Genomic DNA, 20000 nt, shown 5'->3' with positions numbered 1-20000 from the left:
TCCAGGGTATAGTGGCGGAGTTGAAGGCTGGCTTCTCGCGCGCGCTGCTGGAGCTGAGCCACATCCAGCACGGGGACAGCCGACTGCAGAGCCAGCTGCAGGAGACACAGACCTGCTGCCACAAGAGAGCCCTGCACCTGGAGGCTCTGGTGCAGTCGCTACGGGTAACGCACGCACGCACGCACAAACACACACCATACACTCATATGCCAAGAGGCTCTGGTGCAGTCACTCAGGGTAACGAATGCACGCACATAGGCGCACACGCATGCACGCACGTGCACACATGCACACACACACACACACAGACACACACACACACAAGCACACAGATACACTCATATGCACGTCTAGAGGCTCTGGTGCAGTCGCACAGGGTAACGGACGGATGCACGGGTGCACGCAAGCACACACACACACACACACACACACACACACACACACACACACACACACACACACACACACACACACACACACACACACACACACACACACACACACATACGTACGTGCGCAGATACAGTCACATACACAAGCTCACACACCCCCTCATACACACGCACACACACACGCACACACGCACACACAAACACACATACACATACACACACAAACACACACACACACACACACACACACACACACACACAGTGACAAATGAGCCAAGTGCATTGAACACCGTCCATCCATCCTCATTCATATAGTGCTACATCACAGGTTGCTACTGGCCATAAACTGGGCGTACTGTACAAAACAGTGTAGTATACACACATATAAGTGTACAGAACGCTTGTATGTAAGAGTATACATTGTTTAAATACAGTATACAGCCGCGGCAAAAATTGAGAGACCACTTCGAAATTTTCAGTTTTTCTGATCTTGTTATGGATAGGTATGGGTTTGAGTTAAACAAACTTTGTCATTTCATTCTACAAACTACAGACGTTTCCTCCGAATTTCGAAAGAAAATATTGTCATTTAGATACTTTACTTGCAGAAAATCACAAAATGGTCAAAATAACACATAAAATGGAATGTTTCCAAATCTCAAAAAAGGCAAAGAAAACAAGATGATATTAACTTTAAAACAACATAATAGTAATGTATTTACTTAGGAAGACTTCAGAAATCAATATTTGGTGGAATTAGCCCGATATGTAGACACAGCTTTCATGCGTTTTGGTATGCGTTCTGTTACTCCTTCACATTGTTCTTGGATGACTTTATTCCCGGCCTGGAGTAAGAATTCAACTTGCTGAGCTTGGGTGGATGGCTTGTGACCATCCAGCTTCCTCTTGATCACATTCCAGAGGTTTTCAAGGGGGTTCAGGCCTGGAGTTTGGGCTGAGCATGTCAGGGTATTGATCTGGTGGTCCTCCATCCACAGCTTTATTGGCCAGTGTTCAGGGGCGTTGTCAGAACATTAGGAAACAAATTTTGGCCCAAGGTAACTTTGCATGTGGGTTCAGAGACGCGCCGTTTGCAAAGATGAATCAGCCTTGCTGAAGCTCCCTCAGATCATCTCCTATCCTTGGCCAAATATTACATCTAATCCAACGCCTGGTCTGATCTAATGGTTAGCTAGAGACCTGGAGAGGTCTATGAACCACAGTAACTTGCACCTGTTGTGAAATTTGGCAGAGAATTTGTGGTTATCTGAGGGAGCCCCATCAAGGTTGAAATCGGTCAAAATCATTGTTGCAAATTATGCGTCTCTGAAGTCACATACAAAGTTACCTTGGGCCAAAACATGATTCCTTCTGTTCTGACAACGCCCCTGAACGCTGAGGACAGTTTTTTTTAGAGAAGGACAATGCTCCAGCCACTCAGCTTGCCAATCAAGCTGTGGATGGAGGACCACCAGATCAATACCCTGACATGGTCAGCCCAAACTCCAGGCCCGAACCCCCTTGAAAACCTCTGGAATGTGATCAAGAGGAAGCTGGATGGTCACAAGCCATCCACCCAAGCTAAGCAAGTTGAATTCTTGCACCAGGCCTGGAATAAAGTCATCCAAAAACAATGTGAAGGAGTTATGGAACGCATACGCAACGCACCATGAAAGCTGTGTCTACAAATCGGGCTTATTCCACCAAATATTGATTTCTGAAGTCTTCCCAAGTTAATACATTACTATTTTGTTGTTTTCCAGTTAATATCATCTTGTTTTCTTTGCCTTTTTTGAGATTTGGAAACATTGCATCTTATGTGCTAATTTGACGATTTTGAGATTTTCCGCAAATAAAGTATCTAAATGACAATATTTTCTTTCGAAATTCGGAGGATATGTTGTCGGTAGTTTCTAGAATGAAATGTCAAAGTTTGTTTTACTCAAACCCATACCTATCCATAACAAAATCAGAAAAACTGAGAATTTCGAAGTGGTCTCTCAATTTTTGCCGCGGCTGTGTATGTGTTATTTTTACTTCTTTTTATTCTTATTTTTATTTCTATGCACATGTTGTGTTTACACGTAAACGGATAAAAATGTAACCACATGTAAAAATATCCATCCACCTACTGTAAAATGGGATTATAATGGGCAATGGAATATTATAGTGTATCTTTACTGTAATTACATTTTTCAGGACATTGCACATTACTGAACATACATTCATGTAAATGTGCCAGATTATAGCACAATGGCTAATTTCAATCTGTTGTCCAAAATAGGCAGGCTAGATGTTTACAAGATCTTCATCAGTAAGTTCTTGAAATAATTTTTGCATTGACAGTTTTTTGAAGCACTGAAAAAAAGAGCCAAAGTTCTGCTTTGGCTTCACTCATACTGGCTGCATAATTTTTCTCAAGAGTGCATATTTCAAATTATTATCATTTTTTGGTTAATTTTTTTCATCATTATCTCACAGAAACAAGTGTTTTGTTATTTCACACTCCTCACAAGTTTTAAGAAGAGCAATAAAATCTTACATAACGGACCTTTAAAGTATACTGTTGTATATTGTTTGTATTTTATGTATGGCCCTTTTTATTGTCCATGTGTGCGCTCCAGGAGGAGCTGGGTGAGGTCCGTGCCCAGATCAGGCTTCTGTGTGGCAACCGCTTCAAGGCAGAGCCGGAGTCAAAGACGACACAGTCAGCAGAGGCCAGAGCACAGGGGTCTGCACTCACCCAGGGCAACAGGTAACCATGGTGACAACAGCAAACAATTGAAATAAAAGGGCAGCGAGTTCTCTTTGGCAACGCATTCATTGCAAATATAAAAGTGTCATCATGACTTTGGAATGTGTTTAAATCACCTGCAGTATCATTAAACCCAGATAGATAGATTTTTACATGCAATTTTCCGTAGGGAGTTATCATTCTACGTACATCTGATTCTACTTATGAAAACAAAAATTCACAGTAGAAATAATATATATTATATGTAGGCCTACACTCTTCCAGTTTTGTGTAACATGTTTGTTTAGTACCCCTTGACAAAAGCCAAAATGTTGGACATAAAAAAGTTTTTTTAAGAAAGAGGGAAAGCAGAGCGTGCCTCCTTCTTTTTATCTGAACTCTAGTCTTTCCTAGCTATTGCTGCAATTAGATCATACATGCCCTGTGCTATCTTTTGCTGTGTAGTGAGACGGGGCACAGCTCTGGCATATGCCAGCCTGATGGGGATGGGGGATGCCCGTGTCAGTGCCAGTGCCCGTGCCCGTGTGTGTGCAGCATGTCTGCCTCCCCCAGCTCCTCTCTGAGGGCAGGACTGCTGCTGCACTGCTACCTTCAGGGGCTCCGTGCCGGACAGTACCAGGCCACAGGTGAGTGGAGTCTTCTCTTCTCTGACCATCTGTTTATATTATAGACTATACTGTATCTATTACTCTAATGCATCCTTCATCCTCCAGCCACCCATCCATCCATCCACCCATCCATCCATAAATCCATCCATCCATCCATCCATCCATCAGCCATTGAGCCATCCATTGAAAATTCCATCCATCCATTTATCAATCATTCCATTCGTCCATCCATACAACCAACCATTCTGACATGACATTGAACTTGAACACATCCTTTCTTCCGTTCATCATCATCATCTTTATACCCTCATGATTGTCCATTTACAACCATCTAGTGCCCCTTCCATTGGCCTCTTGCCTATGAACCTCTATCCAATCTATTCTTATTGCTCTATCTACATTTTTTTCATTCCTCTTCAGATGGAACAGTCAATTGTCAAGTGGTACCCATGTGTGTCAGGGTTCCACAGACTGTGATAGGTTCCTGGGGAAGTGAGATGCCACGCCCCTGCTCTCTTGAAGGTAACAGTAGCAATTCACGAGTTGGTTCAAACTAATTCCCTGCGCAGTTCAAATGGGTGTTTGATCCTAGGGGCAATGATTAAGTGCAAGGCAAACACTATTTGAAGACAAAATAAAAGGTTGTGACTAAAATACTGTGTATTTTTGAATGCACTGTATGTATTATGTCTTGAAAGAGGTGCAGAGACATAAGAAACAGTGAGCTCAAAACTTAACTTACTCAAGACTTAACTATCCACTCATGCTTACTCCACACATGTGCACACACATCACACATCATATCACACGTTGTGGCTTCATAATTATAGGAGTCCTCCTTTTGCACCAGAATACACAACATTATCACTGTATAAACTGTATTTTTTCCAGATGTTTTCAGAGATCAGTGAAGCAATTACTACAAAGTAACAATTGTGAAAAACTTCAACATTGCTGTTTTAGGCTACTTGACTTAGCTTACAGCCATACCTCACCATTTCTGGAAATAAGTTTATTTTACACATCCCCTTGTTTGAAGAGATTTTTAAAATCTTTCTCCTGTTCTTTCAGCCTCTGATTCTGGTGATGTTACTTTTTATTCCAAGCTAGCAATTATGATTTAGTCTTATGGGACCAGGTAGCTGCTAGCCGGTCCCATTGGATTCAGTGATATGTGCTAGCTTGTAGCTAGAATGTGCGTTGCCAGGCTGGAAGAACAGAAGAAATGCAAAGCTCAGTCATTTAACCTCTTCATGCAGAGCCTATGGTATAACCTTACTGTCACCCAAATGGTAATATCCATGATTTAATCTGTTACTTTCAGTTAGACCGTCGGTAATGTCATAGCAATGCTGTTATGACGTGGTAGCCTGGCGACGCCATCCATGTACTCCGCCCAAAGATTTTGGCTCCGCACATCGTCTGGCAAAAGCCTCGAGCTCGGTTCTCTCAGTGTTTTGCCAATCAGCAAACAGTTGAGAGTGGTGACGTAGAACTCACCCGCGAGCTCCGTTACTGATTGGTTAAGGTAACAATATTCACACTTTCGTTTTGTTATTTGTATGCTTTTGCGACGCTATAACGTAACAGGCATGCTAATAAAGCACAATATGGGTTTTAATTTGAGTTTGGAACTTCAATTAATTTAAATGATAGAGTAAGATCAGACCATCTCTAATCTTCCACGGAGACGGATTCCTCATGGCTTTTGCCAGACTGATTGACGGAGTCAACAGTCGGCTATTCGCTCAGGCTAATGACGTGGGGCTTTTTCAACAAATAGTGAATGGGATCACCGGCAATCCTCTGAGGTGTCTGTCTGCTATTGTCCTCTGAGATGGTACTGTCTGCCTGGTATTGTCTTGTCAGGAAGGAGGCAGCAGGTGATTGTGCAGCTGCTGCAGTCGGAGTGGGAGTACGTGTCCAGCCTGGGCCAGCTCTACGACAAATACAAATCCCCACCTGAACTGGCCAACGCTGAACCACAGTAAGAGGAGAACTGGCACACACACACACACACACACACACATGCACACAAAGAGGTCCGTTGTCCTGGGCCTAGAGAGAAAGGGGGCCCAGAAATGAGTTTTCATTACTTTGCGTAAATTGGGTAGGGGGCCCTTTCAAATTACTTTGTCCTAGGTTGATTGACCGAATTCAAGGCACCCTCCTCTGAGTCAAGGTGGTAGTTATATTGAAAACCCTTTATTCTACTTTGGGGTATAATGACATAAAAACGCCAACCGGTTTCAGCCGCCTGGCCTTCGTCAGGGCCTGCTACTTTGTCCTGGGCCTGGCCAAAGCTGTCAGCACCCCTGGGTGGGCTTGCTCTCCATTGATTTGCATTGACTGAAGAGCACTGGTACGTCCTACACAAGCTAGAGGCTGCTCTTGCAATTTTCCAGTGGTGTTGCGAATTGCCATGACACCTCTAGTCTAAATTTCCAGCCCTATGTAAACCCCTCTCTCATCACAGGAAGGTGTTTCTGAGACATGTGGAGCAGTTGCTGCAGCGCCACCTGGTGTTCCGTAATGCACTGGAGGAGAAGCTGGCTGCGGACCAGTGGAGGTGCCTGGTGGGGGATGTGTTTGGCAAACTGACAGGACATGGCGAGGTAAACATACGCAAGCACACACGCACGCACGCACGCACGCACGCACGCACGCACGCACGCACGCACGCACGCACACACTCTCTCTCTCTCTCTCTCTCTCTCTCTCTCTCTCTCTCTCTCTCTCTCTCTCTCTCTCTCTCTCTCTCTCACACACACACACACACACACACACACACACACACACACACACACACACACAGACTGTTTCTCAATCCACGCACTTGTGCACTTCGGGCACTGTGTTTCAGTGCCTATAATAATAATAATAATTGTATTTGTATAGCACTGTGTCATACAAGGCATGTAACTCAAAGTGCTTAACAAATGGGAAAAAAACATCATTGTTAGAGATGGATTTAAAAGGAGAGGTATAGAGGAGAGGCAGAAATAGCAGGAAGGCAGAGGAAGAAGAGATAGACAGAGATTGTAGAGTCATAAGGTCAACGTAGGTTAGGACCAGGATTCTTAGATGCGTAAGGTCCATAGTGGCTGGGCCTATCATAAGTCATAGATAGTCACACAGAGATTGGGCGCTCAGGTGCGGCCCCTGGTGGCATCAGGGGTGAGGAAAAACTCCCTTTTGCTTGAATCATAGTTTCTAAGGGGAAAAAAAGGTCAGTGAGGTCTGAGAAAAAAAAAACCTATAGTCAGGAAGAAACCTCAGGCAGAGACCAGCGGCCACCTAGGGGAGCCCCCTGCCAGGGCTGGTTGTGAGCAGTAAGGGCGCTGCGGCTGCTGGGACACTATGACGCCTTGGCAGCTAGGAGTTGGCAAGGATGAAGAGGTGGGTCTTCAGCTGCTTCTTGAAGGAGTCGACGGAGCTGGCTGATCGGATCTTGATGGGGAGGGCGTTCCATCTCTTGGGCGCATAGCAGACAAACGCGGCGTCGCCGATCTTCTTTTGCGGGGGGGTGGGGGTCCTTAGCAGCTTGGCATCAGTGGACCTGAGAGCTCGAGCAGGGGCATAAAAAGAGAGCATGTCAGAGATATAACTTGGGGCAATTTAATGCTTTAAATACTGTGAGCAGAATCTTAAAGTCGATTCTGTATGAGACAGGTAACCTAGGGTCTAGGGTGCTCACGCTGACAATTTCGGTTGAGCAAGTGCACTGAAAGTGCTAGGATGATCCCCTAACAATGGCGGAAAAACGCAGTGCTTGAATGATGGACACTGCACGCACTAAACGGCTGCCATTTTGACAATGACACAGAGGAAATGTGGCGTTCAGTTCAATAGAAGAGGTTGGTCAGTCTCCTAATTCTGTAAGTAACGTTGACACAAACCTTTTCAGGCCAACCCAAGTATTGTATGTGTGATTGTTGCTCTTTGAGGTGAAAGAAATGTAAATCATCAGACGCTGTGCATTGTAAACAGTAGGCAACCAATATTTTGGTGAGCGAATGCCATGCTCAGCCGTCACTTCCAGCAAGGGCACAGTGCATAGTGCTCAAATTTTTCCACGACTATGCACTGAAGACCTCAGTGCACTGTGCACTGACTGTCAGTGCACTGACACAAGTGCATGATTTGAGACATAGCCACACACTCTCTCTCTCTCTCTCTCTCTCTCTCTCTCTCTCTCTCTCTCTCTCTCTCTCTCTCTCTCTCTCTCTCTCTCTCTCTCTCTCTCTCTCTCTTTCTCTCGCACGTGCACAGGGAGCGTACCTATGTTCCCCGGGTCCTATGTTCTCCTGTCTTTGTATGGGATTGGGGAACATAGGACTCTTTTTCTAAAAAAGGGTTTTACGTTCCCCCATTGTATGTTTCAAAGTTTTCAAATTGTACCCTTCCCAAAACCATCCCTAAACCTAACCTGTCGTAATGCAATGTTTCTGAGTTTTCAATTTGTGCCCTGACCAAAACTATCCCTAAACTTAACCTGTCAGAGGCGCAACAACAACCTGTGCTTTGCCATGCGGCAGCAGTCTACTTGGAAGCAGCGGGGAACATAGAACCCTTTTTTGGAAAAAGGGTCCTAAGTTCCCCGCATTGTATGTTTCCGAGTTTTCAAATTGTGCCCTTCCCAAAACCTTCCCTAAACCTAACCTGTCGTAATGCAATGTTTCTGAGTTTTCAATTTGTGCCCTGACCCAAACTATTCCTAAACCTAACCTGCCACAGTTGCAACTGCAACCTGCACTTTACCATGTGGCAGCAGTCTACTTTGAAGCAGTGGGGAACATAGAACCCTTTTTTGACAAAAGGGTCCTATGTTCCCTGGTAGAGGGGAACATAGGACCCGGGGAACATAGGGATGACCCCCGTGCGCACGCGCACACACACACACACACACACACACACACACACACACACACACACACACACACACACACACACACACACACACACACACACACACACACACACACACACACACACACACACACACACACACACACACAAACACACAAGTAGGGTTGGGTATTGGCAAGGGGTTTACGGTTTGATGCGCATCACGATACACATGCCACGATGTGATACTATTACGGTGCATTGCAATAAATGTATTATTGCAATGCATTGCGATATTTACTTCATTCATTTTCTTTTCTCACCTTTGTCAGCATTACACAATAAAAAGTTTATACGTAGAATAGCCTGCAAAAAGGATAATAATAAAGTTTCAAAATAATAATGATGATTTTTGAGCACTATCACATCATATCATGTGGTTGTGTTCTGGACTAAAGAGTAACAGAACTTTGAAAGGACACATAACAATACTACGCCCTTGCAATTGCGATACAGTATTGTGACTGCATATCACGATTAATCACGATTCAATTCAATATCGTCACAGCCCTGCACACAAGTAACATAACCTCCCCCGTGAGAAACACAATCCTTCCATCACATTATGGTGGGTGGTGAAGTGTTAAAAACACCTTGACCAACCGACCAACGTCTGGCTAAAACACTAGCCTCAGCTGCTGAAAACAGATCCTGTGCTGTCACAATGAATGCAATGCCCTCTCTATCAAGAACACTGCAATCCCCAATATCCCCCGCCCCCCTCTCACAGCGCACGCATGCACGCACGCACGCACGCACGCACGCACGCACGCATGCACGCACGCACGCACGCACACACACACACTTTGGGAGATCCTGCCTTTTTTTGTGCTGAGTACAATCTTCGAGAGAGCTGAATGGTCCGCTCTGTGCTTTATTGCTAAGCTCACCGCTGAGCGCACACTTCTACCCTCTCAGATCTACGCCACTGTGCAGATTTTTTTTTGTGGTTGCTGCTCCAGTTTTATTTTTCCCAGAGTCAGGACATATACAGGAAGCTAGATACTGTAGCTATGACCTGGGGGGGGTGTTCTTTAAAAAAAAGTCACAGGAGGCAAGTTTTAAGTTTTTTTTTCTTTCCATAGACTTCAGACATAGGCTGCATCTTAAAGGGATACTGCGGTGTAAAATGAACTTTGGGTTTATTCTTATAAGTAAAATTGAAAGTGAAAGTGAAAGCCCTACTGGGAAACTCCAACTCCCATTGTCATTGTGACACAGCACTCCACAGGACACAAGTGAACACTGCACACTGCACACAACGAAATTGCACTTATGCCTCACCCGTGCAAGGGGGCAGACACCAATGGTGCCCGAAAGGGAGCTCAGTTATGGAGGATGATGGGAGAGAGCACTGGTTAATTATTCCCCCCACCAACCTGGCAGGTCGGGAGTCAAACCAGCAAACCTTTTGGCTACAAGTCCGACGCCCTTACCTTACCGCTTACCTATGACTGCCCAAGAAGTTGGTATGATGAGTAGAACTTTGACACAGAACTCTCTATAAAAACTACCACAGGCAGTATGGCTTCTCTGAACTGTTATATTATTTGGTACTGGATTGTCAAATTGGCCTTTATTGTTTTTATTTTTCAGTGAGAGATGTATTGATGAGCACGAGAGAGGCACTTCACAGTTTTGTTATTGTCAGGGCTCGATAATGGTACCTGCACACCAGCCAACTGCTGGTAAGTCTTGCCCATGCCATGGCTGGTAGTAATTTCAGTGCCACTAGACACTTCGGCAGGTAGTTTATTCCTCACTGTCACTGTAGTCTACATGTTCAATAGCACACTCAGTTTGCATTTGTCTGTTTCATTTTCATTTAACCCGTGATGACAAAATACGGCATTATACATTTGCTGTTATCAGAATGGCAATGACCAAGTCATAGTGCATTACTGAAGGCCTTGTGCTATGTCATAGTAGTGATGTACTTACCATGGTAGTTCACTTTTCAATGCCTTTTACAGCATTCCACTGGTGGAACGGTGTGCTTTATGAGGCTACGAAGCGATGTTGATAGCAGGGCCTTCTTGCTTTACCTCCCGACCTTATAAATAGGCTACCCAGGTAAAGAAAAGAACTGACAACAAAACTATGGCTAGAGGAGAGGCTGCATGGCTTGTGACTCTGGTTAGGGTTAGTGGAGTAGAGTATGGTAAATTGGCCTGCAGGGCTCTAAATTTACTTTTTTCATCACCAGCCAAAATAGCTAATAGATGTTCATCTTACTAGCCAAACCCACACTCACCAATGAGTCATCGAAGTGGCTAGTAAGCTTTATTTTCTACCAGCCAAACTGACTTTTCACCAGCATTTGGCTGGTTTTCGGGTGTTAATTTACAGCCCTGGTGGCCAGTGAGCAAAGAAGTTAATGTCAAGCCCTGATACATATGCTTGGGCTCACAATAGTGGGTGGTTACTGTACACACTGTAATGTAACATGGGTGATACTGTATGTGCACTGACAGGCGGCGTTTTCGGAGGCCTATCTGGGTTACGTGTCCACTCTGCCTGCCATTCTGAACGCTGAGATCAGCAGAGTACCACAGGCAGCAAAGACCCACAATGCCCAGGTGAGGACACATGCCCAAGTTTCACGTCTCAGACATATGCATTGCTCTTTTTTTAAATATACGTTGTGTGTGGGCACTAGGCCAACTATAGCGTATATATAGTATAAAGCCCATTGGGAAACTCCAACTCCCATTGTCATTGTGACACAGCACTCCACAGCACACAAGTGAACACTGCACACTGCACACAACGAAATTGCATTTATGCCTCACCCGTGCAAGGGGGCAGCCCTCAGTGGCGCCCCATGGGGAGCAGTGCGGTGGGACGGTACCATGCTCAGGGTACCTCAGTCATGGAGGAGGATGGGGGAGAGCACTGGTTGATTACTCCCCCCACCAACCTAGCGGGTCGGGAGTCGAACCGGCAACCTCTGGGATGCAAGTCTGACGCCCTAACCGCTCACCCATGACTGCAAATATTATATACAAATAATCGTTGAGGATGATTCAATTGTCAGTTGTTAAACTGTGTTTTAGCGTTTTATTATGAAAGATATACATTTTACCCTCATAAATCATAAATCAAGAAAGACGCTATATAAAACCAAGTTATTATTAGACCTATTGTTATTATTATTATTATTATTTTTAATTATTATTATTATTATTATTATTATTAATGAATGACTGAAGGAACTAATAAATTGTTTTCCGATGTTAGAAACTGACATCAGAAAATTGAGTGACTATATCTTTCAGATCAGATTCAAGTTTATTTACTAGTTATATATTTTACTTGGTAATATATCATGTAATGGATTTGTTTTGTTGTCATGGCTACCATAGGGTTGCCAGGAGAAAAAAGAAGGGGCGGGGCTTATATCGTTGCTCTTCTCACCTGTGTCAAGGATCCACAGCTACCTGAGCATCATACAGGTACTCTACTCTCTCTGTCTTCCCTTCATTTACTCTTTCTTTGGGCAACATACCTCATCTCATCCACCATATTTCATTTGTGCACTCATGTTTCTTCTTGAGTAATCTCACAATTAGTTCATATCTCTCTCTCTCTCTCTCTCTCTCTCTCTCTCTCTCTCTCTCTCTCTCTCTCTCTCTCTCTCTCTCTCTCTCTCTCTCTCTCATATTCTCGGTAATGTATATCTCAACAAGATTCCTTTTCCCCTTCCATCTGCCTTTCTACCTGTGTGCAAGTGTACTTGTGTTTGTGTGTGCGTGTGTACATGCATATGTGTGCGTGCATGTGTTTGGGATGCATGTGTTTTAATGTGTGTGTGTGTGTGCGCATTAGGGCTGGAACGGTTCACAAAATTCACGGTTCGGTTCATATCACGGTATCAAGGTCACGGTTTTCGGTTCTATACGGTTCTTTTTTTAGTTCATGATAAATGGTGCACTGGGAATATTAAACCATATTTATATAACTGCAATTATAAAGTGATGATGCGCAAGTTGAATCAGCTGTCGTCAGCTGATGTGCGCTGTCTGAGCGTTCCAAATGCCCTCTTTCAAGTGGCTAATAGAATCAGACTTATCACTAAATATCCTACATATGGGTGTGATTTTAATTGTGTCATCCTCTGATTGGTCTTATATACTGTTTTAATCAGAGAGACTGGATAAGCTACCTCTTAGAATCTCTGTTTTACATATTTTTCTGGGCAGTACATGAATTGCGGTTTGCCACGGACTGCATTTCACGGTTCGGTATGGTGTGTGAATTGTACGGTTTCGGTTTTCGGTGCGGTTTGTACCATCCCTAGTGTGTGTGTGTGTGTGTGTGTGTGTGTGTGTGTGGTGTCCAGAGTCTCCTTGACTGGACAGGAGGAGACCACCCGGACCGCCATCTGCTTGAGGACACGCAAAGGATTCTGGGACACATCCGTTCCCGTGGCCACACCCTGCTGGAGCAGGACGTCCAATCAGAAGAGAGGCCAGCTGCTGCAGTCACTGGATTAAGGTGGGGCCAGCCGGGGTCGCTATCGGGGTCGAGATCGGGGTCAGCCAGGACTCTCAAGGTTAAGATCAGGGGCCTATATTACGAAGCTGGTTCAGGATAAGTTAAGGTTAAGTTAAGAAGTAAAACATCTAATACAAGAGCTTTTCTTAAGAAAATGAGGACTCCAGGATCTTCTATTAGATGATTTAACTTACCTCTTAACTTAACCTTAACTTATCCTGAACCAGTTTTGTAGTATAGGCCCCAGGCCTACTTTTTAGTGTGTTTATCGCCACTGGTGTGACAGATGAGGGCCCCCTTGGAGGGCAGATTTGGTCAGGGCCCTAGACAGTTAGCCTGGTCCTGACCATCCCATAATACTATCATTTCATTTTGTATTCATGGTCTGGAGGTTGTTTGATCTGACGCGATTGCAGGAAGCGGGAGGGAAATTTTCTGAAAAATCAGGTTAAGCTGTTGAACAAACATGTCTGACGTCTATCTTTGGCAATGTAGGACCGTTTAACAGACATGTCTGACAGAACATCCTACCGTAGGATAAAATTACAATGTAGGACCGTTTGTCAGAACACCGACCAAATCCTACCGCTCAACATCGCTCCACAGAAAACAGTTACCAGACGTTGTGCGGAGCCAAGTCTCTTGGCGGAAGTATGTAGGATGGTGCACGAGGCTACTAGACAGTTGCCTAGGTTTGCCTAATATTAAGTCTTCCTCTGAAAATATTGCAATCAGCAGTCTTTGGATGTGTTTTGGGTCTCTCTGCAGATGTGAGATCCCCAGTCCAGACTGCCCCCCCTCTGCCTTCTCCAAATACTCCCCCAACTCCAGAGACACCCTGACGCGCTCACAGCCTCACCGACAGGACAATCCGATCGCCAACTCACAGTCAGTACTCGCCCACTTCTGCTCTGCCATACGTATACTCTGTTTGTGTGTCTGCGTGTGCATGGCTCCCCCTCTCTCTCTGTCCCCCCTCTCTTGCGCTGTGTGTGTGTGTGTGAGTGCGTGTGTGTGTGCGTGTGCGTGTGTGTGTGTGTATGTGCTTGTACAGTGTGTGTCTATCTGTCTGTTTGTTGTTGTTGTTTGTGTGTGTGTGTGTGTGTGTGTGTGTGTGTGTGTGTGTGTGTGTGTGTGTGTGTGTGTGTGTGTGTGTGTGTGTGTGTCTGTCTGTCTGTCTGTCTGTCTATGTGAGTGTGTGTCTGTCTATGTGAGTGTGTGTGTGTAGGGTATTCTTTATCCAGTGAGAACTGCAATGCTGTCTGTTTTAGGCTGACAAGTGGCAAGTCTTTGCAGTTCATTACAAAAAACAGATGACTAGGGAGAAATTCTGTTGCCTTTTTCTGGCCCCTTGATGGATTATGTGTGGCTACTTTGACTTTCAGAGCCCTCTTGTGGTTATCTGGTGTAGTGCAGTGTGTTGTATGTGTCCTAACAACAACAACAACAACAACAACAAAAATACAGTATATTGTTGTGTCTTCAAACTTTTTGTACCTACCCCCTGCTCAAATCTGTGATGGATTTAAATGCATAATAATTCCATTGTGTGCACTACCTGGTGACAATGTCCAAACTGGAACTCGTTTCAGTCACAAAATGCTTGTGTTTCTCATAAACATGTAATTTAATCCCCTATCTTGACCTCACCCCCCCTCAGCTTGTATGCTGCTCTGCTCTGAATTGTCTTTCTTAATATATCTTCTTTAATTACATGTTGCTTATGCTTTTGTCCAAAGTCCAAAGTCAAACATTATAATTTACAGGGCGTTGTTATATTCCCTGGAGAAATGTGGGATGAGGTACTTTCCTCAAATTCACTTCAGCAACTACCTGCTGGTTAGGGTGGGACTTGAACCTCTTATTCAAAGATCAACTTCATAACCATCTAAATCCATCCACCTAGTGCTGTTGTGTTTTGGACTTCTGTTCCATCTCTAATCATGTTCTGGGCAGCCGCGGTGTAATGGTTTGGGAGTTGGACTGCAAATTACAGGGTTTCAGGTTTAATCCCCACCCCCTTTTCATGGCTGAAGTGCCCTTGAGCAAGACCCCTTTCCCTACACTGCTCCAGGGACTGTAACCAATACCCTTTATCTAAATAACTCTAAGTCGCCTTGAATAAAAGTGTGCTAATGGCATGTAATATAATGTTCTCTCCATTCTCCATCTCAGTCCATCCAGTCTGTGCCACCCAGCGGTCAATGCTGCTGGTGTCTGCTGGAACCAGGGACCCTCCGCGTGGAACCTGCCCCCCGATGCCACCCCTGTGCGGGTGCCTGTGCCAGCACCCAGGGAGAGGCCCGGAGAAGTGCGCTTCGTCCTGGACCCTTCCTCTGAGCAAGGAGGGGGGGCCACCACGGACAGCGACCCGGGACAGGGCCCCTCCCCACAGCCTCTGGTCAAGAGGATGTACACTTCAGAGGTCTACCACGTTAACAGGTGTGTGTGTGTGTGTGTGTTAGGTCCGTGGTATGCTTACTGGAGGATATTCGTGCATGTGTATGTTTCATACACAAATGTGTTGCCATGATGTGTTTTTTTATGTCAGTTTTGTGCGTGGTAGAACACCTGTCACAAGATACACAGACGCGAGCACACGGTGCAGTATTGGCACAACAGCAGACCTTAACACCGGGCTTTAGTTTTTGCGGACAGGGGCCATGGTGAGTCACCTGGATTTAGAAGCTACAATACAGTGCCACACATTCAAAAATGTCCTGGTTTTAACGATTCAAATTGGAGTGATGCATTCATACAATCACTGACAGATAAATTCTTCCTTGTCTGGGTAAAAGCATGACATGCTCTGCTGGAAATGGTATTCAACTCTTTTGCGCGTGTGTAGTTCTGCGGTGCCGGTGACATGTAAGTTCTCTACTCTTGCTCAATGGTGTTTAACACCATCTCGCACAATGCTAAATGATTGGTCTTGAGTCCTGATACTGACTCAGAACTCATTTTAGCTTTGCCCTCTGCTGGCCATGATATGTAATTGCATATGTTATATAGTGTGCAGAAGTGGCCAAAGTAGAAGTGGTAGACTTGTGGTGTGGGTACCCTAGCACATGGTATTACATAACAGTTACAACAGTTATTGTATTGTACCTAATGAGGTGGCAAGACATTGTTGTTAATCTAAAAAAACATTAAAAAAAACAAAGGCAAATTGGACCCAGCCAGCGCAGCATCAGACACATCGCTCTATTGTAACAGTAGACCAGTTACTTGTGTTGGAAGGAAACTATGGCAGGCTTTGTTTTGACCTCCGCCAAGGTTATGTGACCGATTTGTGTTCGTTTGTTGGTTGGCTCGTTTGTGGTGCGTGTGTGTTTCTGTCCACCAGAGGTGCGCTCTCTGAGCGCTTGTTTACTTCTACTTTTCTTTTGGCCCCCTCTGATTGCATGTCCCGGGCCTGGTGCGTCACTACAGCCACTACCGCCGGTGATGAATCTGGAGATGGATGTTGCTAACATGATACTGACATGATATCTAAGGCCCTCTTTGTCAGGGACCAACGTTGGGCCGCGCTCAGAATCCTGAGGGCCGGGGAAAACGTTCAGTTTTGCACTAGTGGGCAGTGTGGGCTGTGGAACGGCATACATCATCGATTAAAGACACTGGAGACAGCATGCGTCTTTTTACCCCTGCGCAGATCTAACAATATTAATAATTAAAAAAAATAAAATAATAATATATGGGTAATATTTGATGGGCCCCAGGCCACTCTGCACTGAATAAAATGGGCCTCCACGCCAAAAAGGTTAAGAATCCTTGTTCTATGTCCTGCATGACCATTGCCACCCGTTGGTGGTTGACTTTGAAGACAGATGTTGCTAACAACATGACATATCTAATGTTCCCTGTCTTGTACTTCACTACAGCCACCAGCACAGTCAGCAGCCACTACAGCAGGTGGTGGAGCTGGAGACGGACCCGGAGGACTTGGGCGACGCCTCTGTGTTCGACTACTCCTCCGTTACCACCTGCAGCCCCGACGACACGCTGGAGCTCCACCACCCCCACCACCCCCATCCCCTCTCCCATCACCACCTCCACGCCAACGGCTGCATGGCAACGGAGCGCAGCAACGGCACGGAGGAGAGCCGCGAGGAGGAAGATGAGGAGGAGGAGGAGGACAGTCAGATCCCCGTGCTGCTCAAGCCCTCCTACACGCTCCCGCGCCTCAAGCCCTCGGGACAGAGGCCGCCCCTCTCCCCCAGGCTGGCACACCGCGAGCGGGACGCGGGAGGAGGGGGCCACCGGGACCGGGAGGGTGGTGGTGGTGGAGGTGGTCAGGGCCACAGGGACGGGCCCGTCTGCACTCGGTGGCAGATCCCCAGAGCCGCCCCCAACCCCCCCATGCACACGCAGGCCCACGCCCAGATGCAGCAGGCTGGTAGCCAGGTGTGCATCATGCTGGGTGGAGGTGGAGGTGGAGGAGGGGGTACGGTGGAGAGGAGGGAGAGGAGAGTGAAGCTCCAGAGGCAGCCTTCCAGAGCATTCCGGCCCATATGGGACCAGCCCTATAGACAGGTGCGTGTCAGACAGAGACTTGGATCAACACACACATAGATCACACACACACACACACACACACACACACACACACACACACACTTATATGTAGATACATTTGGAACCATAGACAGTAGTTGCCATTGACATGTAGTGCCATAAAGTGTTCTTGTCTTCCTTAAACTTCCTTCAGGATCACTCAAGTGTCTCCTCCCACTACTTTATTTTGTACTTGACTTCAGTAACATGGCACTTGGCAAAATCAAGAAGAAATGAGCCACATAAAACAAATTTTACTGACTAGCATACTTGTCAAATTTTCCATTTGATAAGGACAAATAAGGGTTGGCTCCACTTATTGTTATATACTGTACTTTCATGTTCCACTCTGTGGGCCTGATGTCTTTATTTTTGCTTCCCATTGGTCCAGGGAGATGAGACTCCTGACAGGGACCAATCACAACCCCAAAGGGGAGTGACATCACAGGGGCATCCAACGTCCAAACCACAGCAGGACAGAGATGGAGTGAGGTGAATGCCATGAAACACACATGTAAACAATATTGTCGCCAGAGCCGGGTGACAGTTTTTCTCAATCAGTTTTGTACATTTCTCACAATAGAATAATAATTCTCAAAACTTTTTGTTCAATTGTAACTTCCTGGTGTTAGCTGTGCACACGATAAAATCAGTTTCTCATAGTTTTCAGCATATAGCAAATGCTTTCGTCCACCATGCAATGGTTCTGTACAATTCAATCATATTTCAAAGAGAAAACAGGCATGTAATTCAACAATAGGCACTGTACTGCATTACATTACTCTATGCCCTGTATAATTATGCTCTAAGCAAAATTATAAAATTCCCCTAGAATTTCACAAGCGAGTAAGTGCACTTTATACAATATCAGTGGATTGTTTTAAATTTATTTTGCTTTACAGTTCTATATTTTTATTCACATGGGCCTGCAAAACCAAGTAAAAAGGGGTGGTAGAGGGCACATTTTGACACCTCAACCAGAGTTGGCTTTTTTTCTATTTTGCAATGAGATGTCTGTCCATAAATAGGTCATACTCTAAATGTATATCTAGACCAGTCTTAGCTGATCAATGTTACATAAAGTCATACATTTACATAAATTTACAACATTTCCCATCCAATCTAAACAACATTTCGCTTCAGAAAAGATCCTCAAGAGTGTACTAGTCAATTGACAACATGACAGATCGATTTGACTAGCTCGTCCATACACTATGACACAATGACTAACCATTCTGCTGGCACTGACACGTTCATTGACACAAAAACTTGGTTTTGAAAGACAAACTAGGGATTTTGAGTAAGAGACGCGGTTTTGCAGGTCATCCACAGTGTTTTGCCACTTGTTAAAGTTGTTTTGAGAATTAATATTATGTTTTGCAAATTGCGAGAGAGATTCGAGAAATGTACAAAACCAATTGAATTGAAAAATACTGTAATGCACAGAGTAGATATGGCTGCAGCCCAGGGGCCTCAACCTCTCAAGGGGCCCCTGATTGGCCAAAAGTGAAAAAAATGCAGAATTATAACAAGGTGCAATATTGAAAAATTAATCTGTTGTGCTGAATACAGTTGGTAGACATGTTATCATTAATTCCTAGCACGTAATTATGACAGTCTATAATGTACATTTGTTGCAAATTCTGTGTGTGTGCAGGTCCTCTCTGTACAGTGGTGGGGCCACACAAATGGCTGCGCATGGCAACCGAAACGCTTGGAACGAGAGTGAGGAGAGCGAAGGACCTTGCAGCACTGTTTAACAAACACACACACACACACACACAGGCAGGCGTGCACCGCATACACACGCACGCACACACACTATTATTCATTCCCTATATTTCTTCAATCACTGATGTGTTGCTTTGTCATTTGACTTGAGTCAGATTCATCTCGTGGCTTGCCTCCCATGCTGGGCTTCTGCCATTGGCAGAGAAGGTTTTTGGTGCTCCTCTCCATACAAAGACATGCTGTATATATTTTTTCTTTTTCTTTTCTCATTGGCAGTGCCATTATGACGAGTTGGTCCAAGTCGTTTAAACTCAACAGCTAATTAATGCTAATTAAATACAGCCTGTAATACAGTTTTCTGTTATTACAAATGAGGAATGTTGCTGAGAAAAACACACCATGTCACGTAAAGTCTGCAGTGTTGCCTTCATAACGTTGGGCAATGACTATTAAGATGGCTGATCTGTCTCTCAACAAACACCATTGTTTTTTTTACACACGCACACACACGCACACACACACTCTCCTGCATGGGGATAGACTAACTCAGAG

At 45.0% G+C, this 20000-nt stretch overlaps 1 protein-coding gene across 1 annotated transcript in view; it reads left to right on the top strand.

Annotated features, from left to right (window-relative positions):
- si:ch211-67f24.7 (rho guanine nucleotide exchange factor 33) overlaps nucleotides 1-20000 on the top strand; it is a 23290-nt gene that overhangs the window by 1779 nt on the left and 1511 nt on the right. The window contains exons 2-15 of the mRNA XM_063223910.1: nucleotides 1-164; nucleotides 3017-3147; nucleotides 3592-3773; nucleotides 4176-4277; nucleotides 5625-5742; nucleotides 6232-6370; nucleotides 11138-11242; nucleotides 12029-12118; nucleotides 13006-13160; nucleotides 13929-14048; nucleotides 15336-15602; nucleotides 17045-17696; nucleotides 18109-18209; nucleotides 19375-20000. The exon at nucleotides 1-164 is cut by the window's left edge and continues 1 nt beyond it; the exon at nucleotides 19375-20000 is cut by the window's right edge and continues 1511 nt beyond it. Coding sequence (XP_063079980.1) covers nucleotides 1-164; nucleotides 3017-3147; nucleotides 3592-3773; nucleotides 4176-4277; nucleotides 5625-5742; nucleotides 6232-6370; nucleotides 11138-11242; nucleotides 12029-12118; nucleotides 13006-13160; nucleotides 13929-14048; nucleotides 15336-15602; nucleotides 17045-17696; nucleotides 18109-18209; nucleotides 19375-19477 — 2429 coding nt within the window. The 3' untranslated portion in view covers nucleotides 19478-20000. The remainder of the gene's footprint in view (nucleotides 165-3016; nucleotides 3148-3591; nucleotides 3774-4175; nucleotides 4278-5624; nucleotides 5743-6231; nucleotides 6371-11137; nucleotides 11243-12028; nucleotides 12119-13005; nucleotides 13161-13928; nucleotides 14049-15335; nucleotides 15603-17044; nucleotides 17697-18108; nucleotides 18210-19374) is intronic.

Source organism: Engraulis encrasicolus, chromosome 19 (assembly GCF_034702125.1).
Source record: "Engraulis encrasicolus isolate BLACKSEA-1 chromosome 19, IST_EnEncr_1.0, whole genome shotgun sequence".
Classification (NCBI taxonomy): Eukaryota; Metazoa; Chordata; class Actinopteri; order Clupeiformes; family Engraulidae; genus Engraulis; species Engraulis encrasicolus.
Note: the sequence above shows the minus strand (reverse complement) of the source record. Positions and strands in the feature narration are given on the sequence as shown.